Consider the following 27153-nt stretch of genomic DNA (forward strand, 5'->3'; position numbering starts at 1 on the left):
CCACTACTGGCGGCCCGGGGCACGCACCGATGCACCGCTTGTCAGGCCATGCTGTGGTGGCGTCCCATATGAAGTAGAGGAAGATGGGCATGGATGTTAGCTCAGGGCTGATCTTCCTCACACACACAAAAAAGCTGAGGACCTCTGTCTGAGGCCCACGGAGGCAGCTCCCACCCACGTGTGACCCTGGCCTACCTGGGAAGTGGCGCCGGTGGGAAACGGTCCAGTCAGTGGGAGAGTGGAAGCAGTGGTAATCCCCGGGGGCCAAGTAGATGACGCAGTGGTAGAGCTCGTTCCCTTCCCGGGTGACCAGCTGGCTCCTGAAGGAGCTGCAGGAGGTGGCTGAGGGGGCAGACACCAGGGCCAGGCTCTCAGACAAGCATCTGATACCACCCAGCATGGAGCCTGCAGTCTGGACATGGGCTCCAGGCAGGCCCAGAAGCTCCAGGTAGAGTGGTTCCTGGCCCATGTGCAGGCCCTCAGTTCTGACAGCCTTCCCAGCATCCCCGACCCACTCCTGTCCATCCTCTGATGTCCAGCCCAGCCAGGCTGCAGCAGGGCTGCCCGGCTGTGACTGGGCAAGGACCCACCTGGTGGGAAAGGCAAGTCCTCTGTGGAGGCGCGCGGGCCCAGGAACGACTCCAGTGAGTAGGTGACCCCTTTCACCTGCTCCACCTCGCAGTTTTTCACCTGCCCAAAGTTGAGGATCTTCCCATCCGACGGGCTGATCTGGAAGGGCCAGGAGAGGCTTGCTGCCAGGGAGGGGAGGGGAGGAGAGGGGACGCAGGGCAGGGCCTCCTTCTCCCTGGGGGCCCAGCCTGGGAGGGGCACCCACTGGGCCACCTGTGGAGGCTGCTGGGACTGGTTCCCAAAGGCAGAAGCAAGAATCATGTTTCTAGAGGGAGGAGTGGAAGGCGGGGGGGTGGGGGGGGCCTCACCACGCTGTGCAGGCCACACACGGGCCGGGCCTGCGGCTTCAGCTTGCGCCGGAAGAACTCGCTGAGGTTGCGGTAGTGGTGCAGGTCCTCCACGGCGGCCTCCTTCATGTTCACCCCGAAGGTCCAGATGTATAGGCTGTAGACGGGCCTGCGCAGCCAATGCGGCAGCTCTACTTGGTTGAGGCGGCCCCAGGCCCGTGACAGCAAGCGCGTTGGTACCGACTTGTACAGGGCCACCTGCAGGCCACAGGCAGGCAGATGAGATGGCCACACTGCGTGCCCGCTCCCTGCCCCTCCCAGTCTGCCAACCCCCATGATGGCTTTGTGATGTGATTGTTTCTCACTAGGAACTGGACTGAGCTTCCCAAATACTCTCACAAACTGAGTACTGGCAGAGGCCGAGACCATGACACAGTGACTTACTACTCAGGTGTTCCAGTCATTTAATGCAGAGGTCGAATAGCAACCGGCCTAGTCCCCAGGGAGACACTGGCCAGCACAGTCTTTCTTCTTGAAGGGGGGGCATTAATGGATCTGACAGCGTCCCAGAGAGGCTCTGGCAGGAGGCAGTGCTGCCTGTGTCCCGGACCAGCACACGTAGGAGCAGGAGGCCCCGGGTGCACGGAAAGTCTACAGCCAAAGCGAACATGCTCATCCTAACAGGAAGCAAGGAGAACACTCTCAAGCCCCCCAGGGTCAGGACTTTTGTGTGCAGATGCGCTGTATCATTATCGTCTGGGCCAGCACTCAGAGGGCCTGGACTTGCCATGCCGGTTGCTCAGAGGCATTCTCCTGTGACTGGGCCAGTCCACAAAGCTGTCTGCACCTGGGGCTCCTCCCAGGAGGCAGAGGGGAATTGGCCCCTCCATCCAAAAATCTCAGGGCCAGGAGACCTGGAAGAAGCAGCCTCTGAAACATCAGGTGCTGCTGCCACAGTGGGACCTGCCTCTAATCGGTAGCGGCTGCTTGGCTGAACACAACCAAGACACCAAGTCCCGAAGGTGTAAAAGTAATTTCATTCCAACTTTAAACACCTCTACAAGGTACTGAATTAGTGGCACCCAGAACTCCTCCTAGCTGACGCCCATCCACTGGAGCAGCCCAGGGCTGCCGTGTGACCTCAGGTCTAATGCCCAGTGCCCCTTAGATGCCCTTGAGCTTTCAAGCCCTCAAGACATCCAGTGGGGCTGTCCAAGGGCCCAGGAGCAGGGTTTCCTTCATGGGGTCAGCCTGTCCAGAGAGCCCAGGGCTGCCAAGTCCTCAAAGGCATCCTCACCCCAAGGGGCCCAACAGCCTCCAGCCTTCCTGAACCACCCTCTGGCAGCCAGGAATTAATTTGGATTCTTCTCAAAATCATCTCTAAGCTCTCTTCTGCCTGAACACAGGAAATCAGATAGAAACCATTTTCTGAATGCCCAGTGTGGGTTCTTTCCAGAAGCAGAGCCCCCAATGGCACGAGTGCAGGCAGTGGGCAGCAAGCCCTTGGTCACCTGTCTGCAGCCCACACGGCCACCAACCAGCCCAGCCTTCTCAACTGACATGCCCTTCAACACAACCCTCTGGGAGGGCTCAGCCTCCACAGCCATCACCTCTAATCTGACAACTGTCTCCTCGGGCTCCTGGGCCCCAACCTCAGGCCTGCCCAGGGGGAGCGCCGGGCCAGCAGCCTGCACACACTTACCCTGCTCACGGGCCTCCATCCCACCCGGCTGAGCGGTCTGAGGGCACCGAAGGGCAGGAGGTAGTAGAGGACGGTCAGGGGCCAGGAGCGCAGTTTCAGGGCGGGTCTGGACATGCAGCTCAACTGTCCCAGCCTCCGCCTCAGGGCCAGCTGGGGGAAGTGCAACCTGCAGGGCATATGTCCACGCGCGGCCAGGGTCAGCGGCCAGGGTCTGGGAGGGACTGGGAGGCCCCACCCCACCCCAGGCAGTGCCATTCCTGTCCCCCCCACCCTCAGCAAGCTCGCCCCTCAATGGAGTCCGGGAGCACTGGCTGTGCCCCTTCATCCCAATACCATTCTGAGTCGGAGGCTTGGCTGCCTCTAGTCGGCAGACTCACTTCCCGGTCTCTCCCACCTGCCTGCCAGCTGAGGCGAACGGGGAATCAGAGGTAGCCGAGGCACAGAGGGTTAGGCCCAGCACCTCGCACACGGAGCAGCTTCTGAACATGGGAGGGGCCCCAGCAAGGGCCTTCAGGGCTAAGCATCGCCTGGGCCCAGCATGGGGAAGACAGGGTGCAGAGCCTGCCTCTCAGCCCCCCACCCTCCTGGGCCAGCTCCACCTGCACAGACGCTGGGAGATCTAGTCTCATCTCCCTGAGCCCCCAGCAGCACAGCACAGCGCACAGCAGCGGGGAAGCCATTGCTACCATCCCATTGCAGGATCTGGGAAAACCCCTTCATGGCTCCAAGCCTCAGTTCCTCATCTGATAAAATTAAGGGATCGGGCCTGATAAGATCCCAAAGGAAAGCACACAGGAACATGCTCGTGCACACACACACGCACGCACTCCCCCACTCCAGCAACAGCTACCGCTTCATCCATCTGTATGGTCTTCCTACATCAGGTCAGGTTCTCTAAAACCAATCCAGAGGTTGGTGGAGGAACCTCCCCAATCCTCAGGCCACCTCCCAGGTCTGCTGGGGCTGCACGCCTGGCCCAGGCCCCTCCTTTCAGCAAAGGTGGGTGGGCCTTTCCCCAGACCCCACCAGCCCAAATTCAGTGCATTCAGCACAGGCCAAGCCTTGCAGGAGTCGCAGAGGCTGGGATGGGCCTTTCCACCAGAACCCTGGCCTCCTGAGGCACAACTGGCAGACCTGAGTCCCCATGCCTAGGCCCTAGAAAATGCTCCTGAGGCCCCAGTATAGCCATGAGGAGACCACACTGCCACCTACTCTGAGAATGTCCCTAGGCCTCGGTTTCCTCATCTGCAAAACAACTGCATTCAACTGGACAATGTAAGGCCCCATCCGTGCCAAAACGCTCTCACACAAGCCATGTCCTCTGCCCCCAGTTGCTGAACAAACCAAGGAACAAAGAGGCACCTCAGCTGATACTAAAGCAGCAAACATGGAGAACTGAGCTGACGGCCGGGCCCTGCAGTTCCAGGATGGCAATGGAAGCTGCTGCATCTCCACAGCTCCCCACACTCCCTGCGTTCATCCTCTCCCCCATCCCACCCCAGCCTGTTTTAGAAAGGTCCAGGAAGGCAGTAGGGACCAAGCGAAGCAAGACAAATCACTGCTCTCCCCCAGGGCTTCCCCACCAGCCCTGCTCACTGCAGAAGCACGGTGACCAATCCTGACGAGCTGCACTCTCCTCGAGCGGAGTGGGGGCACATGGGGGAGGGGGCCTGGAGCAGCAGTTAAGGTGCAGCACAGACACAGGGCCACCAGCTCGCTCTGTCTCCCCAGGTACCTGAAGTGGGTTCTCCGACTCAGGCCCCCAGGGCCGGGCCCCTCCAACCGTGGGGGCTGATCCCCTGGCCCCCTGCTGCCACCTCCACCGTGGGGCCGCTGGACATGAACTCTAACCTTCCGGAGGTCGTGGTGGGGCACACTGGGGTTAGGACGCTGCCTGCAGCATCTCACCATTTCGCTGCGCGGAGCTCCGGTCCTCGCCACGCCTCTGACTGACACATGGTGGGCGGCGCAGGGAGGGCGGCGCCAGGCACGCTCGCCTTTGTTTCTCCTCCTTCCTCCCTTCCCCCCAGCCAGAGGCACTCCTGCGCTGCCACTGCTCCACGGGCACTGCCTCCGCCAGGCCGCCTGGTGGGCCGCTTCCCTGGCTTGGTTCGGTCGGTGGCTCACAGGGCGCAGGTTAGAGGTCGCGGCTAATGGCAAAGACAGGCAGTGGTCACACACCTGCTTGGGAAGCTGCTCGGGGCATGGGGCACAAGCCCCTACAACTCGGCCCCCTGTGTCCCCAGGCTCAGCTCAGTGAGCTGATGGCAGGGAGGGGGCCAGGCACCTCTGGGCCCAAGGTGCACCAGCAGGAATCCGAGCCTTGTGCTCCAGGCCGGGGCCCAGCGTCGGCCTGTCTGCGGCTTGGGTGGCCCCTCCCTCGCCAGGACCTGACCCATTTTCCATTCAGGTGACAAAACAGCATCTGAGGAATGAGGGAGCAGGAAGGAGAGCATGGTGGGCAAGACCCTGGGCATCTGACCTGCTCTGGCTCTCCTCACCGCACCGCGCCCTTCCAGCCTCAGAGCCCCCATTCCTGGCACCGACCCCCCAAGGCCTCCTCAGAAGATGAGCACCTGGCTGACCTCAGGGAAAACGGCGTGGAGGTGGGGCCGGACTGAAGCCCACACAGCTCCACCCGTCCTGCTCATCTCTGCTTCGAAACAGCACTCTGGCCAGCACTTGGCCGGCGGGCCCTGCCTGGCCATCAGGGAGGACACGCCCAGCCTCCACAAAGCCCTTGCAGTCTGCCCTCACAGATAAAACACCCTCACAGATAACAGGGAAGGAAGACGGCAAACATTGCACAGTTGTTGCTGTCTCAGCCCAGGGTACTCAAGGCCCCGGGGATGTTGCCCCACTGGCCTGGCCTCCAATCCCAAACGCAGGCTGGAAGGGGGCAGGCGCCTGCCGCCATCTTTATATGAAGAAATGTGGGCCCCAAGAGCTGCTCCTAAGGTAGGGAGCTGACCAGCTGAGGACCCTGTCCCAGGACAACTCCAACCCCCCCACAGCCAAGGCACTGTGACAGAGTAAGAGGCCCCAACTCCGACATGGCCCTACCCACACAAGGGTAGACGTCTGACGCCCGGCAAACGCACCTCAGCCACAGAGGTGAAAATGCCGGCCCTGGCACCTGCCTGGAGAGTCCACGAGTCCCTGGGTGTGCTGTGGCCTGTGGGAGCCGGGGCAAGGCCGACTAAGCACAGATTTCCGCCTCCGGCAGAGGAAGTGGCGAGGCCTGGCCCACTCCAGACCCCTCCAGCCGAGCTCATCTCCCTAGGCCGCTCGCCTTGAGGGCGCCCTCCCCCCAGGCTTCACCCAGGAGCAGACTTGTAGTGTAAGCCTCCTCCCGCCCCAAAAGCCAGGCCCTCCTGCCCTGAAATGCTCCTGCCCCAGGCCCGTGCTGAGCCTCCCACTAACTTTCGCATCCACAATGGTCAGGGCTCCTCGACCACACGCACACGGCCCACATACTGAGCACACCTCCCCTCCCCAGCCCACCAGGCCCTGGGGCCCCACCCTGGCCTCCAGTCAGTTCCCCAGGGAAACAGGCCCAGACGGGTGATAGGCAGTCGGGGCTGAGCCTGGTGCTTGGCTGCCAGTATGAGGCTCTTTCCTTGAGTCTAGAAACTCTAGAAAGCTCAGACTGAGCGGACACCCAGGATTCACTATGGGGAGCAGCAAGGCCTTGTGGGAGGGGACGGGAGCCCCGGTCTCCTCCTGCCAATTTTCCTCGCTGTCCTACCATGTGGGGCAGTGATGACCGCAGCACACTGTCAGAAAGGCACGTTCAGGAGCCCAGACAAACCCAGCTTGGCCCAAACCCTCATGACCTCAAAGCAGATTCCCGCATGCGCCTCTGCATTTCATTCTCCCCCAGGGCCTCCAGTCCAGGGGCTTGGCCGGGCCAGGCAGCCCACCAGTGCAGGGTGGGCCCTCATTCCTCCCCCTGCAGTGGAAAGAGCTCAAGGGGAACCAGCCCAAGGAGTGGCTGTCCTGGAGGGACTGCCCTGAGGGGGCAGGCAGGGGGTCCTCCCGCCCTCATTCCTCCCTCTGTCACTACCATACCTCCTCTTTTAAAATGAGACACTAAGACCAGGGTGTCAAGCTTCTTCCAAATCACTATCTGTGGGTCCAAAAGGCCCCCAGGGAGCAGATATGAATTCAGCTGTTCCCCAGGAAACAGGCCCGGCACCCTCTGTCCAGCTCAGAGCTGCAGGATGGAGGAAAGGGGGTCCCTAGAGGTCACTCCTTCTCACTTCCCAAGGGCAGAGCCACTTCCTTGGCCAAGAGTGTTCATGGCCTCCCCATCTCAGAGCCCTACTTGCCCTCCGCACCTGCCACAGCCCCTGAAGCCCAAGCCAGAGCTTTCTCCCTTCTCTGGCTCCCTGAGGGTGACTGGGGGGACTCAGGCCCGGATGACAAACCTGCAAGGAGGGCACCCTGAAGCAGGGAAGTGCAGACACCTTCCCTCTCTCAAGGACATTCTGTGGAGTTTGGGTCTGTGACCAGTAGGACTTTAAAGTCATTACATGGCCTAAGGGCCAGCCACTTGGAACATGAGAACTCAGAGTGGCTTTGGTGGAGGACAGGGACAATCTGGTTACTGCAATCCTGGCTGCCCTCCTCCCACCCCCGCCCTGAGAGCTGGGAAAGGCCTTGCAAGTCACAGGTGCCCTGTGAGTCTGTCTCCTCATCTGGAAAATGGGAAAAGTCATTCCTTCTGCTCACCCCCCTTGAGGCTCAGGTCATAACTGTGACCATGGCCCAGAACAACTCTGCTCAGAAACCCTGCCCCTCACTTCCACCCAAGGGTTTGGTGCAGCTTCATCCCCCAGACCTGGCTCCCAGATCCAGAGGAGACCTCACCTCCCTTTCCAAGCCCACACCCTGGGAGGACAGAGGTTTGCTATCACTGGCAAGCTGGAAGGAACAGGGCGGAGGCGGCAGTTCTTAAAGAGGCGCCCAAACAGCAGGGGCAGTGACTGCCCCTCTGAGTAGGAAACAATGGCCCAACAGGACCACATGTGGGGAGCGGATCACCTTTGTCAGGATGTGCTGTTCTAGGGGTGCACACCCAAGCAGTGCTGCAACGTCCCCATCTGCCCCTCACTGCCCGGGACGAGGGCAACAATACCCCCTCAGTGGAATGGAATGTTCCAACTGAAGTCCAATAGACAGACCCAGGCCAGTTTATCACTTAGTATGGGTTTGGGGAGTGGGGGGTGCGTGCTCCTGCCTGGTTTCCTTGAACCTTGGTGTATTCAGGCTTGAGTCTCAGCAAGGCTGGGAAGGCAGTGAGGGAGTCAGGACTGTCTGCCCCGCAACAAGCTCTCCCTGAGCACACAGGGCCTTGCAGCCCTGCATGTGTCAAGCTGAAGACAACCCAAGAATTTGCTCTTGCTCCAAGTGGAAATCTCACTGGGTGCCAGAGTGCCCTCCTGAAGCTTCAGCAGAAACCCCGAGGGCCCCCAAATCATGTGTCTATGGGCCTGACTTTCTGCACACACTCCCACCTGGAGGGCAGGGCCGTTTTCTCCCCCAGCTCCCCGAAAGGATGGCTGCCAGGCAGCTGTGTCCCAGCTTGTGTAATGGGCACCAACCCTTTCTCCCCCTTGTTCCAGAGCTACAAGCAGCCAAAACTTCAAAATAGGGAACAGGGAAGTGGATTCTCCCAGGGTGAAACAGGTGAGCCATCTTGGGGAAGGCTTGGGCAAGAGAGGAGGAAAGAAAGAGAAGGGCCCAGAGGTGCCTCTTTTAAGCCTGTGGCCTGGACGCCCATGGGCCTAGGGCAGGGCGAGTGGAGGTAGGGACAGGACTCCCCATAGGTCTTCCCTAAATCTCCCAAAGGAAAGGAATCTTCTTTCGGGCAATTGTTAGCGCCAGTGGGGAATGGAGCTCTGCGAAGGGCAGTGTGCCACCCCTCCCCGCCCCTCAGGCAGGGACATGGTGACAAGTCCAGACACCTCTGGGTCCCAGTGAGGAACAGTGCAGCTTCCCTCTCCCTCCGGTGCTTCCCTCCCGCTCTGGCGCTGTCCCAGGCCCTCTGGGCAGCACTGAGGAAATGAGCCCAGAACTCTCAGGGCAGGAGGGAACAGAGCCCCTGGCACGCCCAGCATTTCCCTTTTTCCCGGCTGCCCGGCCTTACAGGCCAGGAGATGCTACAGGAGGTGGAGGAAGTGAGCTCATCCAGCTGGCCCCGTGACCTGCCATGTGGGACCAGGGGAAGCCCACAGCTCAATCGAGACTGTGGGGTGGGCCCCTCAGGCCCTTGCGGCCCCATGCTGGAAGAAAGTGACCCGCACCCCAGAGACTGGACGGCCCTCCAGCTGCCAGGGCGGGCAGCTCCGAGAACGCGCCCCTCAGGCCCAGCGAGGCTCACTCACCGGCAGGTGGTCAGCTCCACTCCGCTTCCGCCTGGCCGGCAGCCGACTCCAGGGAGGCCCGGCTCGCCGGCACAGAAGCCTCAGGGGCGGCTGGGCGGGGCTCAGGCTCCAGCCATTCAGACCGCCCAGGGGGCGGGGGCAGGAGGACGACACCAGACCCTGGAAGCCTCGCTCCGCCTTCCAGCCAGGCCCAGCCGCGGCACCCAGGGCCCCTTTAAGAGGAGGGGCTGGACCCAGAGGAGCCAGGGGAGGGCGGCGGGAAGAGGGTACCAGAACTCCAGAACTCGGGTCACAGAACTTCCCGGTGATGCCTCCTGGGGCTGGGGGCCTCTGTCCGGAGTGGTGGCCAGGCTCCCTGGGCTGCTGCCTCCCTCATCACCACCCCCTCCACGCCCTCGCTCCCACCCCATCTGCGCCTCTGGGCAGGCTCGGGGCCTCCACGTGCTGCTGACCTCACGGAGGGCCGGCTTCTCTGGACCGAGCAGAAAGCCACCTCCAGCCACCTCTTCTAGCCCTGGAAACATCAGAAGATGTCTAAGTTGTTGCTCCTTCTTACATCCCAGCCTGAAGACACAGGCTAGCCCCATCCCACCCATGTTGTCTTCTCCACGCAGATACAGGCCTGACATACAAAATCCCCTGGTAGCAAACAGGACCCAGTGGACAAGGTCCACTCCAGGGGGCGGAGCATGCAGGCTTCCCCTGCTAGGATGAAGAGCCTTTGGGGTGATTCGTGCTGTGTCTTTCTACCCCACTAGATGGCAGGGACCCAGCCTGCGGGGTCAGCACCCTACCCCCATGCCCACCACTTGGTCAACATGGGATGGATTGAATCAGCTTAACGTTTTTTAGACGAGGGGGAGGGTCTGACGGGGAACACTATTCAACCAAAGAAAAGGTGTGGAATTTAGGAGCCTGACCAGCATCTGCACAGGTCACACCCCAACGCAGCACCCCATCCAGTGGTCAGTTTGCCTCAGGAGGCTCAGTCATCTCTCTCTGGGCTACTGAACAGGGATATAACCCCAGCTACTTCTGACCACTGAGAATTTAGTGGTTCTAAAGCAACATGTAGAACAGGAAGAGAGCCTACAGGTCTTAGGAAGAGACAGGCAGCTGGGCCAAGGAAGCCTGGAACGGGACACAGTGGGGTGCAGACACGGCCCCACACACCTGTCATCCTCATCTGGATCCAGCCCAAGCAAGTGCTCCGTGACAAGATACAGCCCTGGGATGCCGCAGCAGGGAGAAGACAGGTGGGGTCCTGCCTCTTGGATGTCCATGAGATTCGACACCTACAATGCACCAGTAGGGACAGGGAGGCAGGGGTGAGCTAAGCAGAGTTCCAGCCCTTGGGGGCTCAGGTTCCAGCACAGGGCTGGCGAATACCTTACACGCAGTCTGTGCCTCACCGTCTCCTACCCTGGGCCCACAGCATTCTCCGAGCCCCAGTGAGACTTCAGTCCCTTTCTCACCTCCAAGCAATCACCAAGTGAGATGGGATAAAAAGGAGTTCAAGACGCTGACACAGAATCCTAGAAACACTAAATCCCAGAACCGAAAAGATCCTGGAAGACCATTCTGACTTCCCCAAAGCCTCTAGTACTTTCAGACCAGGCCACACGGGTTCCCTGAGTAGGGAATAAAACCTATCCCAAGTCAGACTGGGGGTTGGGGGTGTCTATGGATCCAAAGCTCAGGTTCCCTTTTGCTGAGCGGCCTCTGGAACGCCGAAGCTCTCCCTGTAAAATGACCAACTGGGCTGCTCCACATCTACCAGAGTTCCCTTCTAACTATTCTAATCCTCTCAGGCAGATTGGTATTTAGAAGATTCATAAACCAGTCCACGGGTCTGCCCTGAAATGAGCCCTCTCTGCCTTCTAACCTGATCTCTACCACATATGTTTCAGTAGGGAAATGCCTTCTGGATTCCAGACAATAGTTAACCAACGATTTCTGGGAAAACCAAAAAACCCTTTGGTAAGTTTACCTTCTCACCCTGAATGTAGTCCCTTCCGGCCACACTGGGTCCTTAATTTCTAGTCCTCCTACCTTGTTTGGATTCCCCTGGGTGGGAGTGCCACCTAGTGCCACTTGGAGGCTCTGCAGGCCCCAGGCCACTTGGCCACAGCACCTGCAGACAGGCGTCCCCCCTCAGTCAACCCACTGTAGCTCCCTGCCAAGTGAATTTCATGCACTACTGTGCCAAGAGACGGAAGGTAGTGGCAGGTGCTGTCTACTAATTTTCATTCCCTGGGGGCCGCTAGCGGCCCCTTAAGGAAGACCGGTGATGGCTGGTGTCTCACGGCTGGCATGAGGAGCTACAGGCAGGTTATCAGCCTCACAGAAACTTGGGCAGGGAGCCCAGACAAGCACAAAGTGCCCAGGAGATTTCTTCAACCACAAGCTTCTCCTAGCCCTGCTCAATTCTCCCCTTGCATTCGCAAATGTTTTTTAGCAGTCCCACCAGCCCACACAATTTCTCTGATGCCCCCTGGCCCGTGCAGAGTCCTCCAGCAGCTCCTCAAGGGCCCTGCCCAGGCACCAAGGAGGGTGGACTGCAGCACAATAAAGGAAACAAAGAGCTCTGAGGTGGAGCAAGCCCAGCAGAAATCCTCCCGAAGGGCCCTGTGGGCATCTGAGTCAGCCACCCTGGACCCCTTCCAGCCCTGGAGCTCAGCCCTCCTTGTTCCACCTCTTCTTCAGGCAGAGTCCTCCACTCTTCCATACACCGGCCACTCCAAGCCACGGGAGGCAGCTGCTGAGCAGCACAGGCACAGAGCTGGCCCTGGGCTGGGGGAGGCAGGGGAGAGGCAGAGGCTGGCGTAGGGGGCCTGGGGCTTCCTGCAGGAGTGGCTGCCAGAGTTCCTCGAGGGTACTAGGAAGAAGGGGCCCTGAGGCCCCTAGAAAGAACCCAAGATTCTCTGAGAACAGAGCTGGGCTGTAAGTAAACTGTCCCTGAGCAGGCGGGAGATCTACCTCCCTGCCAACTTGACTATCTGCCCGTTTTAACATCCACAATTGTTTTCTCAACACCTAGGAGGTAAGAATTAAAACAGTACGTCTTGAATCTCTACTCGCTGCCAGCAGGGACCAGGTATTCACACATACATCATTCTCATTTAACAACTTGATGCGGGAGTTAATAGCAGCCTGTTTACAGATGAGATGAAGAAAGCTGTAGTAGTTACACAAAGTTTAAAAATGTGCAGAACATGTTCAATACTGTCCAGGGTCATGGACACCATAGCACGGAGGAGTATGCTGAGGGCAGGCTGATGGGGCTCCAGGTGGGCGATGGGCAGGAATGGACACAGGGCAACGTGGAGAAGGGAAAGGCTGATCTATCTTTATTCCTTTTCATGAACTAGAATGTTGCACCACACATTTTTTAAAATTCTAAACGGAGGCTAGAAATAAGGAGGCAGTGCTGTCGCAGGGAGTGAGCATGGAGCAAGCCAGCTGCTCCTGACCAAGGCCTGTCTACAGGGCTGCTCCCCAAACACCTCAGACCGTGCCACAAGCCCCCACGGCCGGGCCAAAATGAATAACAAATCCGGTTTGCTATTATGCACAGATGTGGACTGAAGCATTCAGGGATTAAGTTTCATAATGTCTGCAATGTACTTCCAAATGGCTCAGAGAGAAAGAAAACACATAGACACAGAGATAAAGCAGATACGATAAAACATTAACAACTGTTCAATCAAGGGGTGTGTACGTGGGTAACTCTATTCTCTCAACTTTTTACTCTGTTCAAAAGTGTTCACAAAAAAAGAACTGGAAGACTTTGCTTTAAAGCACAGAGAAACCTCTAAATTCTATTACTGGGGGGAAAAAACCAAGACCACATTCCCCACACAGAGCTTCTCCTGCTCTGAGGTGAGGCAGAACAAACCAGGCCTGCTCTCAGGGTGCCCCAAGCACCCACTGCTGCTACTTCACACGGAGGAACTCAGGACAGAACCACTTGTCTCCTATCCATCCACTCAGCCCGGGTGTGGACAGGAAACACATTCAGCACCCTGCATGTCCAGCTCTGGGCTGGGTGCTGGTGTTCGAGAGAGAGCCCTTCGTGCCTGATGAGAAAGGCCAGCTGCCAACCATGGCTCACTCTGCAGCCACAGGCCCTCTTATTTCCGTGGAGTCACCTCTGAGGCTTGCAGAAAGAGGAGGGCCACGTGGACCGCTTCTACCCCAAAGGGCCCAACATTTCCATCAGGCCAGCTTTCCCACCACATGCGCCTCTGTCCTCAGGTCCAGCAGCCAAGGAAGAAAGGACACCGTGGGAATGCTAGAGACTAAGGGGAGTCTGTCACCAGATGTCATCTTGCATGGAACTCAAATCACCTAGATGTTCACAAGAAACCCCAGTGTCACCAAGCTGCAAGGCTGTGCACTCGCCCAGCATACCTGAGAACTGACATCACCTGGTAACCAGGTTTACAGATGCTACACTTTCCACCCCTCTTGTTAAGAAGTCCTCATGAAGGTTCTGTTACTCCTTTCTGACTTATGGGGACAAAAGGACAGCACACCTGAAAACCCAACTAGCATACGACTGCAGAACACGCGACAGCACCGGGCACACCTGGCTGCCCTCTACCCTCTGTCTGTGCTGTTCACCAAAAGCCAGCTTTCCACAGAGGCCCCTGTGTCAACAAGCCTCCTCCCTAAGGCCCAACACCAGGCCTGGACAGCCCAAATGAATAGGCACTTTGACCACGAACCCAGAGCTTTTCCAGGACATCAAGGGTTCCTGAAAAGAAATCTGTAGAAGCATCTCCTCTCCTCCCAGCGCTCTAACTGCCTGCAGCTCCTGCTCTAAGGACAGGGCATCCTCGGGGTCTGACCAGGGCTGAGAGCCTTGTTTCTGGAGGACCACAGATTCCTTGTTCCCCGCCATTCAGCCTAAATGTTCAATTTACAAATACTCTGAGCCAATATAAACAGAGAATAAACATGTGAAAAACGTTGAAGCAGACTTGCATTTAAAGACAAGCAAATTACAAACCGTGTTAAGGTACCAGAGTCGTGATGTCCACTCCCCGCTCAAAGCATACCCAGAATCGAGTCCCTTCCCCCCACCTCCACCGCTCCAACCCTGATTCAAGCCACCACCTTCTCTTGCTGGGATATTGTCAGAGCCTCCCAACCAGCTCCCCTGACTCCACTACAGTCTATCTCCACAGTAGCCAGATCAGAACCCAGGTCACTCAACCCCCACTCAGAGGATAGGTCTGGCATGATGGGGTCCTCCAGCCGTTCTACCTCTCTGCCCTCTGTGCCTCCAGCCACATGGGTTCTTTGCTCTTCCTCAACAGTGAAAAGCACACTCTGTCCATCTCAAGCCTCAGCCTGGACTGCTCTCCCCTCAGATGCCCCTCAGCTCACCCTCTGCTCCTGCAGTCCCCACTCAAGTGGCACTGAGCAAGGTCTTCTTTCCCTGACCGCCCCAGTCCCAGCCTAGCTCTACCCAGCCCGGGACACCTATGCCCTTTACCTGTTTCAGTTTTCTCCATGGCATTTCAACCACTTGACATGTCCATGTGTCCATCTGCTTCTTATCTGTCTCACCCACTAATAAAGGAAGCACTCTGAGGTCAAGAACTCTGGTTCTATTCACTAGTGGATCTCTAGCATTTCAACAGGGCCTAGAATATAGGAGGAGCTCAAAGATTTGTTGAGTGAATGAGTGAATTCAAGAAGAGAGGAATCATGTTCACTAGGACAATTTTTGTTTTGCTGATATCCAGTGTGGTTCACGTACTCAACAATGCCAACTACAAATGGACACAACAGTTTTAAAAGCCAAACATATACCACAAACCAGACAGGAGTCTAGACCTTTGCAGACAGCAATTCCACATACAGGCATTCACCTTGAGGAAAAGGCCTGTATGCAAAGATGTGCTCTCTAAACGTATGCACAATGGCAAAAACCACTGGTGCACCAAAATCGACTGTGGTAGAAGAACCACTTAAAGTGCTTTCATGCAGTCTTGCACTATCATTATATACAGCAATATGTATAAGGTAAAAAAGGCAAGATACAAAACAGGTATATCCATTTAAAAACAGACAAAAAGACAGGAAATGAATGCATGAAAAATAAAGCCCATGATTACTCAATCACAATCATATGGCAAGAAGGGGTGGGAATCACGACTGTCCTGTTTTCCAACATTCTGTCGTAGTGTTACATCATGTCTGTCATTTAGAAGAGAATGAGATTGATTTCCACAAGGGTGCCAAGACCATTCAATGGGAAAAGGACAGTCTTTTCAACAAATGGTGCTGGGAAAACTGGATATCCACATGCAAAAGAATGAAGTCAGCCCCTTATCTTCTACCATATAAAAAACAACTCAAAATGGATCAAAGACCTAAACATAAGACCCAAAATTATAAAGCTCTTAGAAGAAAAAAGAAGAAAATCTTCACAAATAATTCAGCAATGATTTCTTGGAGATGACACCAAAAACACAAGCAGTAAAAGAAAAAAGAGATAAACTGGACTTCATCAAAATTAAAAACTTTTTTGCACCAAAAGACATTATCAAGAGCATGAAAAGACAATCTATAGAATGGGAGAAAATATTCACAAATACCTATATCTGATAAGGGTCTAGTATCCAGAATATATAAAGAAATCCTACAACTCAGCAATAAAAAACAAACCATCCAATTTAAAATTGGGCAAAGGACCTGACTAGTCATTTCCCCAAAGAAGATATATAAATAGCCAATAAGCATGTGAAAGGATGCTCAACATCATTAGTCATTAGGGAATGCAAATCAAAACCACAATGACATACCACTTCATACCTACCAGGATGACTATTATCAAAAATAAATAAGTGTTGGTAAGGATGTGGAGAAATTGGAACCCTCATGCATTGCTAGTAGGAATGTAAAATGGTACAGCCACTGTGGAAAAGGCTTGGTAGTTCCTCAAAAAGGGAAACATAACATGACCACATGATCCAGCGATTCTAGTCCTAGTTATACACCCAAAAGAACTGAAAGCAACGACTCAAAACAGATACGCGTACATCAATGTTCACAGCAGCACTATTCACAATAGCCAAAGTGGAAACAACCCAGTATCTATCAACAGATGAATGGATAAACAAAATGTGGTATATCCATACAATGGACTACTATTCAGCCTTAAAAAGGAGTGAAACTCTGATGCATACAACAACATGGATGAATCTTGAAGACATAAGCTAAATGAAATAACCCAGACACAAAAGGACAAATGTTATATGATTCCACTTACATGAAGTACCTAGAATAGGCAAATTCATAGAGACAGAAGTAGAACAGCAGTCACTAGGAACTAGGGGGACAGGAGAAGAGGGAGTATTATTTAATGGGTACCAAGTTTCTGTTTGGGATGATGAAAAGGTTCTAGAAATGAATAGTGGTAACGGCAATGAAACACTGTAAACGTACTTAATGCCACTGAATTGTACACTTAAAAGTAGTTAAAATGGTAAATTTTACAGTACGTATATGCTATGGACTGAATTGTGTTCCCCACCCAAACTCATATATTGAAGCCCTAACCCTCAATGCGATGGTATCTGCAGATGAGGCCTTTGGGAAATAATTAGGTTTACATGAGGTCACGAAGGTAGAGCCCCCATGATGGGATTAGTGCCCTTATAAGAAAAGACCCCAGCGAGCTTGCTCTCTTTCTCTGCCATGTCAGGACACAGTCTACAAGCCAGGAAGAGGGCTCACATCAGAACCTGACCATGCTGGCACCCCAATCTCAGACTTCCCAACCTCTAGAATTGTAAAATAAATTTCTGTTGTTTAAACCACCCCAGTCTATGGTATTTTGTTATGGCAGGCTGAGCTAAGACAGTATATTTTACCATGAGTAAAAAATAGACCGAACAAAGAGAGAGAAGTAAGACTCACCAAAATATTTTTGGAGTGGTTTCTGTGAGGAGAGGAAGAGAAGGTGCCATTAGTCAGGACAGACAGTAAAGTGGCCCACGAGCTATGTTCTCTAAGGTAGAGAAGCTCCTTTGTTCAGGACCTTGCCCTATGCATCCCTTCATCTGGCTGTGGATTCGTATCCCTTAACATCCTCTGTGATAAATTAGTAATCTAGTGACTAAAAATCTTTCTCTGAGTCCTGTGAGCTGCTCTAGCAAATTAACTGAACCCAAGAAGGGGGTCAGGGGAACTTCTGCTTTATAGCCATTTGGTCAGAAGCACCAGAAGTCTTGTGGGACTGAGCCCTTAACCTGTAACCCAAGGAGGTGGTCATTGGAAGCTCCAATCTATAGCCGGTCTGTCAGAAGCACAGGTGAGAACCTGGACTTTCGACCAGCATCTGATGTGGAGGGTAGTCTTATGGGACCAAGCCCTTAAGCTGTGGAATCTGAATCCGTCTCCAGGCAGATAGTGTCAGAATTGAGTTGAATTATAGGACACCCAGCTGGTGTCAGAGAATTGCTTGTTCGTGTGGGGAAACACACCCCTTCCTCCCCCCGCCAACCCACATGCTGGAATCAGTCCCAGAACCCTTTAATAATAAAACAGTCCCCTCCAAGCATCCCTGCTGAAACAAGGCCTCCTTGTTGGTAATGAAACCCTGGTGACTTTACACCAATAAAGATCTAGGTTCTCGAAGGCAGAGAACCAGAGGGGAGGGAGCTATGCAGAGAAGAACTCCATAAATCTATAGAAGGGACCCCTGAGTCTCTTGCTGAGTACTACACACTGTGTTTCTAGGGTTAAGTTCCACAAGGCTCGCAAAGAATAATCAGAGAGCTGTACGCCAAACAATTCCAAGAGCTCACACAGGACCAGGAGACGTTTGCATTTCAACCAGCCAGATGGAAAGTCCTCTCTAAATACTGGGGGCATTTAGTAGACACCCCAGAAGGGTCACACCTTAGTACAGTAGTAGGGCTAAACCATCCAGAGTAAAGGCTATTCCAAATTTATCCTAACAAAGCTTCAAAACAAACCTAAAAGGATCAAAGTGATCCATAAATAAGTTAGCTGCCTGCTAGAATAAAATCTAACACTATTCGACAGAAAACAACAAAATCCAGCATTCAAGGAAAGTAAAACTCACCACGTATAGTACTGAATGAAAATCACCAGATATGTGAAGAGGCAAGAAAACAGAACCAGGAAGGCGGGAAAGTCAGTCAATAGAAACAGATCCAGCAATGACAGAAGATAATGAAATTAGGAGAAAAAGACTTTGAGATAGCTATATAAACAAGTACAATATGCTCAAGGATTTATAGGAAAATATGTGCATAATGAGAAATAGAAGACATAAAACAGAATCACTTGAAACTTCTAAAATGAAAAATAGAATATCTACAATGAAAATTTCTACAAAAAAAGCTACTAGAATAAGTGAATTTAGCAAGATCACAGAAACTCTCTATATTGCTAATGGGAAGATGAAATGGTACAACTACTTTCAAAACAATTTAGCAGGTTTTTTTTTTTTAATTAAAAAAAAAATTTTTTTTTTAGGAAGATTGGCCCTAAGCTAACATCTGTTGCCAATCTTTCTCTTTTTTCCTTTTTTCTCCCCAAAGCCCAGGAGATAGCTGTATGTCATAGTTGTACATCCTTCTAGTTGCTGTATGTGGGACACTGCCTCAGCAGTGCGTAGGTCCATGCCCAGGATCTGAACCGGTGAACCCCCAGCCACCAAAGCAGAGCACTCGAACTTAACTGCTACACCACTGGGCTAGCCCCTAGTAGTTTCTTATAGAGTTAAATATACACCTACCTTCAACCAAGGAGTTGTACTTTTAGCTATTTACACAGGAGAAATGAAAACAAATGTCCACACAAAGACTTATTACACAAATATTCATATAGACTTCATACATAATAGTCAAAAGCTGCAAACAATCCAAAAGTCCACCAACAGACAAAGGATTAAAAATAATGTGTGGGGGCCAGCCCTGTGGCTTAGCAGTTAAGTGCGCGTGTTCTGCTGCCGGCAGTCCGGGTTCGGATCCCGGGTGTGCACGGACGCACCGCTTCTCTGGCCATGCTGAGGCCATGTCCCACATACAGCAACTAGAAGGATGTGCAGCTATGACATACAACTATCTACTGTGGCTTTGGGGGGGGGAAATAAATAAATAAAATCTTAAAAAAAAAAAAAAATTTGTGGTATATCCACCCAATGATACTCAGCAATAAAAAGGAATGAACTGCCAATACATGCAATAACATGGATGGATCTCAACTTTATGCTCAGTGAAATAAAGCACGTATACCAGAGTATATTCCATTTATGTAAAATTTCTTACAAGACAAATCTAACCTATAGTGACAGAAAGTAGATCAGTGATTGCCTGGAACCATAGGTGGATACTGACTGCAAAGGGGCTCATGTTCTCTATCTTGAGTGTGGCAGTGCTTACATAGGTGTGCACATTTATCAAAAACCAATGAACTGTATGCTTAAAAAGGGTGCGTTTTATTGTATGTAAATAACACCTCAGTAAAGTTGACTTAAAAATTAAATCATCGTAGCAGCATTATTTACAATAGCCAAGACATGGAAGCAACCTAAGTATCCATTGATGGATGAATAGATAAAGTTGTGGGGTGGGTGGGTGGGTGTGTGTGGGGGTGTGGGTGTGTGGGGGTGTGTGGGGGTGTGTGTATGTATATATAAAAAATATATATTGGGCCGGCCCTGTGGCTTAGCGGTTAAGTGTGCGCGCTCCGCTGCTGGCAGCCCGGATTCGGATCCTGGACGCACACCGACACACCGCTTCTCCGGCCATGCTGAGGCCGCGTCCCACATACAGCAACTAGAAGGATGTGTAGCTATGACATACAACTATCTACTGGGGCTTTGGGGGAAAAATACATAAATAAAATTATTAAAAAAAATAATATATATATATAATGGAATATTATTCAGCCAGAAAAAATGAAGAAATCCTATCATTTGTGACAACATGGATGGACCAGGAAAGCATTATGCTAAATGAAATAAGTCAGACAAAGACAAATATTGTATAATCTCATTTATATGTGGAATCTAAAAAACAAAAGAGATAGATGGCAGAGGATGGCAGAAGGAGGAATTGGAGGAAGGCAGTCAAAAGGTACAAACTTCCAGTTATAAGATAAATAAGTAATAGGGATGTAACGTACAATATGATGACTATAGTTAACACTGATATAAAATATATAGGAAAGTTAAGAGAGTTAATCCTGGGGCCAGGCCCGTGGCTTAGCGGTTAAGTGCTCGCGCTCCGCTGCTGGCGGCCTGGGTTCGGATCCGGGCGCGGACCGATGCACTGCTTGTCCGGCCATGCTGAGGTGGAGTCCCACATACAACAACTAGAAGGATGTGCATTATGACATACAACTATCTACTGGGGCTTTGGGGAGAAAAGAAGGGAAAAAGAAAAAAGAGGAGGATTGGCAATAGATGTTAGCTCAGGGCCGGTCTTCCTCGGCAAAAAGAGAAGGACTGGCATGGATATTGGCTCAGGGCTGATCTTCCTCACAAAAAAAAAAAAGAAAGAGGGTTAATCCTAAGAGTTCTCATCACAAAAAGAATTTTTTTTTCTTTTCTTTCTTTTTATTGTAGCTGTATAAGTTGATGGATGTTAGCTAAAACTATTGTGGCAATCATTTCACAACATATGTAAATCAAACTATCATACTGTATGCCTTAAATTTATACAGTGATATACGCCAACTATTTCTCAATAAAACTGGAAAAAAATTAAATTAACTGTGAATAACAAAAAATATGTAGGTATGGAGAGACTTTCTGGAAAGCTATACAAGAAATGTTAAAAATGCTTGCTTGGGGCCAGCCCCGTGGCTTAGCTGTTAAGCGCACGTGCTCCGCTTGTGGCGGTCCCGGTTCGGATCCCAGGCGCACACCAACGCACCGTTTCTCCAGCCATGCTGAGGCCACGTCCCACATACAGCAACTATAAGGATGTGCAACTATGACATACAACTATCTACTGGGGCTTTGGGGAAAAAAAAGGAGGAGGATTGGCAATAGATGTTAGCTCAGAGCCGGTCTTCCTCAGCATAAAAAGAGAATGATTAGCATGGATGTTAGCTCAGGGCTGATCTTCCTCACAAAAAAAAAAAAAAATGCTTGCTTGCTTCTGGAGAGTGGGAATGGGATTAGTAGATGAGGTAGAGAATGAAAGACTTATTTTTATGTAAACCCTTCTTAACTATTTGAATTTTTATATGATCATTTCATTTAAAATTTTAAAAACTATCTCATTAAAAATAAAAATTAAATTAACAATATATATTCCTAAACACAGCCCAAAGCCTGGAAGGGCTAATTAATGTTCACCAAAATGTTAACTGTCATTTCCTGTGGGTTGTGAGATTACGGGTCATCATTGTTCTCATCTTCATATTTTGCAATGTTTTCTGATTTTTTTTAAATGAACACTTATCTTTATAATTGGATAAAAGGCAAAGCTATTTCCACATTGGGGAAAGTGATGCCATATATACATATAGAAAGAGAGAAAAGGGGGAGCTGCGGGAACCTGGATGCTTCTGAAAGCAGCCAGGGACTTCAGAACACTCTCCTTAACAGGTTACTTTGTTGCTAGTTACAGAATTCCTTTAATCCCACAGCAGTAAACACAAAGGTTTCACTTCTACTCAGCCAACTGCATGAGCTTTTTTTTTTTCCTACCACAAAAAGAACATGAATCTTAGAGCAAGCAAAGATCTTAGAAACATTTTCTTGAATGTGTAAAAACAGAATCCAGAAAGGTTAAGGAACTTGCCCAAAGTCTCATAGCTGATGGCACCCAGAGCTCAAGTCTCCTTACACACTGCCCAACATTCCATCCTCCCTGCCCCTCTGTGAGAGCTGTGCCCTCTCCCCTACCCCAGAGTACAGCTTGCAGTGAGTAGGTGGCATAGATTTTGGAGTTATGGTTTCTTCTATACTGTTACCAAAAGAAAGAAATTCTAGATAAATAAAGGAAAGATATGGGTATAAATTCTTGAAGAGCACTATGCTAGAGGAGAGGGGCCTAAAATGAATGCTCATCTACATTATCACAGACAACTTTTCAAGTCAGTACACTCAAATTCACCTCACATTCGAAACAGTCAGAGCCCTCAGAGAATGGAGGTACCACAAGTACAGCAAGCCCTGGTGGAGAGTTAACTCACCTCCATCTCTCACAATCTTGCCTAACTTCTGTACTAAGAGCACCTTTTACTAGCAACATGGTATTGTTCAAAGAATATGGGATTTGGCATCAAAAGATCTCTGTTCCGCAGGCCAGCCCTGTGGCCTAGTCGTTAAATTTGGCACGCTCTGCTTTGGCGGCCCGGGTTCACGGGTTTGGATTCTGGGCGCGGACATACACCACTTGTCAGCCATGCTGTGGTGGTGATCCACATATAAAATAGAGGAAGATTGGCACAGATGTTAGCTGAGGGCGAATCTTTCTCAGCAAAAAAAAAACAAGATCTCTGTTCCGGAACGAACTCTGCTACCAACTAGTCTTTCCATTTGTACAATGGCTCTAACATCTGCCCTGCCCACCTCAGTGAGCTGCTGTAACTAAAAGGGCTCAGAAAAACTGTGAGGTGCTGTTCAACATAACGTATTACAACCATGCTCTTAAAGAGTTTTGATACAGAGGGGGATAACTAGATGCTTCTCTGGCACAAGAGAAATGTACAAGATGGGGAAGGGGAACAAAGGCGTCCTGCTGGCACACCGACCAATAGGAGCTAACAGGAATGCTTCACAGGTGGGGAAGGCTACACTGCCCCTCAACCCATGTCTATCTCTGGAAACTCAGAAAATGCTATTTGCTAAAACAAAATCATCCAATCACCTCAACTGGGCCACTGACCCCAGGGGCTCATCTCAGCAGTAACTACCAGGCTGTCTTTTCTCTCAGCTCTGGAAAAGCCAGAGTTGACCTCAGGGATATGAAGGGATTATAATCCAGCAAAATCACCACCAGAAATTTTCATTTGCTACTTAAAAATGGAGCCCTGAAAGGAAACTTACAGCTTATCTGCCCATGGTTCCTAAATCTGGCTTGTCATCGGAATCACCTAGGGGCTTTTTTAAAACAAAGATCTTGAGCCTTGCCCAAACTTTCTAAATCTCCATGGGTGAGATAAAAGAGTCCATAATTTTTAAAGCACCCCAATAACTCTGATGATCAGTCAGACTAGGGTACTCTCTCATTTTTCATATGAGATGACAGTGACTAGGTGGGGCCAGGCACAGGACTAGGATCCAGTCCCCCACTGCCAGTTCAGAACTCTCCCTCTCACTGCCTGCTGCCTCTCCTGAAATCTTACAGTGTCCACTCTGAGTCCAGACCATTTCCTCTTCATAGAAAGAAACGTTGGAGCCCTACTTAGAAATTCAGGAGCCGTCCTGTGGCCATTTTACTCAACCAAAAGAACAGTATCTGACTTAAGCCCAGTTCTTTACCAATAGGGGCTTCAGACCTCAGGCTGCACTAGGCTGTCACTGTCCAGGCCCTAGAGCTTATGAGCTAATCAACCCCGTCCTCTTTATAAACAATCATCTTTTGGGCACTGACTTAATTTATGACAGTAATCCCAAGTACACAAATGGTGGATGCTAAAAAAAACTACTGACATTGGTCTTTTATGATTTTGGAAGTAGCAAATTTCTTCCCAATGTAGATTCTCTTGGGATACCTTTGAAATGAGTGGGAATTTCCTGAAAGAGTGCGAGCTGGTCACAAGGTGAGTCAGCCTGACAAATGCCTGGGGTCAGAGAGAAGCTAGCTTGGGTCTAACACTTGGGTCACATGATCCCAGTCTTACAAGTACTTGACTAGTCTAAAGGAGGATATGTTTACAAAGGAAATCTCCAATGTCAAGGGAAATAAACGAGTACAACATACCTTGAAAGTGTGACTCACATACCATGCAATTACCCTTCACCAAAAGGATTTTGTGATACACTACCAGGTTATTATAAAGTCCAAGGCATAAGAACAGGCCAAAGAACAGACACATGGGCATGCAGACAGATACCTCTTAGGGTAACAGTCACATCTGGATCTGTATTGCCAGTTGACTAAGACACAGTTTTACAGGACTGCTAGAAATCAAGTGAAATCTTTACACTGGATTCTATGGGAGGAAGAAGGTCAAAATCAAAACTCAAAATAGGATTTTGGGAGGAAGCCTATAACGTAGCATGTAATGCCAATGCCAAGAAAGACTCCTATATAAACAATGTTAAAGTGGGAAGGAATCACAGAGGCGTGTTCCAACTCAACCCACTGTTATATAGTTGAAGACACAGAGGAACAGACAAAGTGACATGTCCAAGTTCACACGGCTACTGAAGAGCAGGGTTGGGACTCGCCTTCAGGACCCTGACACCCTGGCCACTGGATTCAGCTGAGCTGGATTACCAATATAGAGCGGCTCCTGAGGAAATCCAAATGCACCATTCCAAATACCTTAACATCTCTACTTTCACTCCCTCTTTTGCTCTGGCTATCGGAGTATACCGATATTTCAGATTTTTCATTTGTTAAATGATGGCTGAAAAGAAGGCAGTTTTCAAACTTACCCTTTTATATTTAATTTCAACATTTACTGAACGTCTACTCTGAGTTAGGCATCGTCCTGGGCCACAGGAAGCACCGATGAATAAGACAGTTCATTATGCATCACCTGTGGTTCAACAACATCGAAGTCTGCCCCTATCATGTGGCCCTATCATGGGGAGAGCATTTTGAGCAACAAGATAAAGGAATTTGATTGTTTCAGTTTGGTTCCTGGTGAGAACTAATCCACATCACAAAAGTTGAACCATTTTAGCTCATCCTCACACTGAGAAGGCATGAACAGCCAGGAAGCCAGCCCCAATAAAAGGCATGAATGCTGAGGATTTTAATAGCAGGAAATTTCTATTCAGAGCCCTTGGGGAGACCAAGGGTAGGTTTGGAGACAGAAGGGAAGCTCGACGTGACGCCAAAGGTAGAACTTCTGTATCTGGCCAAAAACCCACTGGAGATACGAGCTCCAAAAAAAAAACACACTTCACTTTCTCAAACATTTCAACTTTGGGTAATTTAAAAAGTAACAGACATTTGCACTGGATGAGAACTCAAGGTGGTTCCACCTTATTCCTACCTCCCAGTGACCAGCAAGTTTGGGTGGAATCTCCAATCCCAGCTTCTCCAGCTCTCGCTCCCTGTATTTCTCATACTGTCGGTAACCTGCATACCCACTGCCTGTCACAAACAGAACAGGCAGGGGGCGCAGCAGGAACAAGGTTCGAGCAGGGGCAGTGTGGACTTTTCTGGCATCTGTAACAAAAAACAGAAAAATTTTCAGCCTGGGAAAAGGGACAGAGATGAGTCATGCAAACACAGCATCAACAGGAGGGCTGGGAAAAGTCAATGCATCTTAGAAGCCCTCAGTAAAGGTGACTGGACCCTGAAGGGATCTGACAGGCAGGTGCAACCCTGAGTCACTACTAAGACCCTCTGTCACCAAATTTTATCAATAAGTAAGGGACAAGCATCTTTCCTGTGAAACTACAATGCACCTCAATTGCCACCATAGTCACAGAATTTAAGATGAAAACACTGAATCACAAAGAGGTCAAGAAACTAATCAAGGTTGCCCAGCTGGCCACGAATCGGTACACAACTGGGAGCCAGGTACCATTTCTCACCCAAGGCTCTCTGATTTTTACAATCCAGGCCCAATTCTGATTGGACACTAGTATTCTCAAATGCAAAATCTCATAAGCTCTTACAATTCAACAATAAAAAAGACAACCCAATTTAAAAATGTACAAAGGATTAGAATAGACACGTCTCCAAAGAAGATACGTGAATGGCCAACAGGCACATGAAAAGATGCTTAACATCTGTTATGGGTTGAATTGTGGCCCCTGCCCCCAAATTCATATGCCAAAGTCTTAACCCCCAGTACCTCAGAATGTGACCTTACTTGGATATAGGGTCATCATTGGTGGGCCCTAATCCAATATGACTGGTGTCCTTACAAAAAGGGAAAATTTGGAGGCAGACATACATACAGCGAGAATGCTATATGAAAATGAAGGCAGAGATTGGGGTGCTGCTTCTATAACCCAAAGAAGTCAAAGACTGCCAGCAAACCATGAGAAGCTAAACAAGAAGCATGGAACAGATTCTGCCTCACACCCCTCAGAAGGAAGCAACCCTGTGACACTTTGATCTCGAACCTCTAGTCTCCAGAACTGGGAGAGAATAAATTTCTACTGTTTAAGCCACTCGGTGGTACTTTGTTATAGTGGCCCAGCAAACCAACACAGCATCATTAGTATCAGGGAAACGCAAATCAAAACCACAATGAGATACCTCTTCATACCCACTAAGATAGTTACAATCAAAAAGACAAATAACTGTTGGCAAGGATGTGGAGAAATTGGAACCCTCATATACTCCTCGTGGGATTGTAAAATGGGGCAGGCACTTTGAAAAAGACTGTCAGTTTCTCAAAATGTTAAACGTAAAATTACCATATGACCCAGCAATTCTGCTCTTAGGTATATACCTAAGAGAAGTGAAACACACATCTACACAAAATCTTGTACAAGAACGTTCAATAGCAGCACAACAGCCAAAAAGTGGAAACAACCTAAATGTCCATCAAGTTGAATGGATAAACAAAATGTGGCATATCTGCACAATGGAATATTATTTGATACTAAACAGAATGAAATAATAACACATGCTACAACATGAACCTTGAAAACATTATGTAAAAGAAGCCAGCCACAACAGACTGCATATTGTATGATTCCATTTATATAAAGTGTCCAGTATAGGAAACATAACTATAGAGACACAAAGTAGATTAGTGGTTGCCAGTGGCTGGGGGTAGGGAGAAATGGGCAGTGACAGTTTAATGGGTCAAGTGCTGTTATTGGGGGGAGGCGCAAGGAGGGGAAAAAACGTTCTAAAATTAGATAGTGGTGACGGTTGCACAACTCTGTGAATATACTAAAAAGCACTGAATTGCATACTTAAAAGGGTGAAATTATGGTATGCGAATTCTATCTCAATAAAGCTGTTATTAAAACAAAATCTCAAGAGCTGAATTCTCA

The 27153-nt window shown here is 50.5% G+C and overlaps 1 protein-coding gene across 2 annotated transcripts in view; it reads right to left on the reverse strand.

Annotated features, from left to right (window-relative positions):
- PISD (phosphatidylserine decarboxylase) overlaps positions 1-27153 on the reverse strand; it is a 37559-nt gene that overhangs the window by 1360 nt on the left and 9046 nt on the right. The window contains exons 1-5 of one of the 2 annotated variants that reach the window (XM_058531850.1): positions 25185-25356; positions 2620-2785; positions 939-1175; positions 591-729; positions 196-342 (exon numbers count right to left, since the gene is read on the reverse strand). In XM_058531850.1, coding sequence (XP_058387833.1) covers positions 196-342; positions 591-729; positions 939-1175; positions 2620-2785; positions 25185-25276 — 781 coding nt within the window. In that variant the 5' untranslated portion in view covers positions 25277-25356. Of the gene's footprint in view, positions 1-195; positions 343-590; positions 730-938; positions 1176-2619; positions 2786-25184; positions 25361-27153 lie in introns of those variants that run through there. The other variant, XM_058531849.1, reaches the window with a different exon arrangement.

The sequence above is a fragment of the Diceros bicornis genome, chromosome 35 (genome assembly GCF_020826845.1).
Source record: "Diceros bicornis minor isolate mBicDic1 chromosome 35, mDicBic1.mat.cur, whole genome shotgun sequence".
Taxonomy (NCBI): Eukaryota; Metazoa; Chordata; class Mammalia; order Perissodactyla; family Rhinocerotidae; genus Diceros; species Diceros bicornis.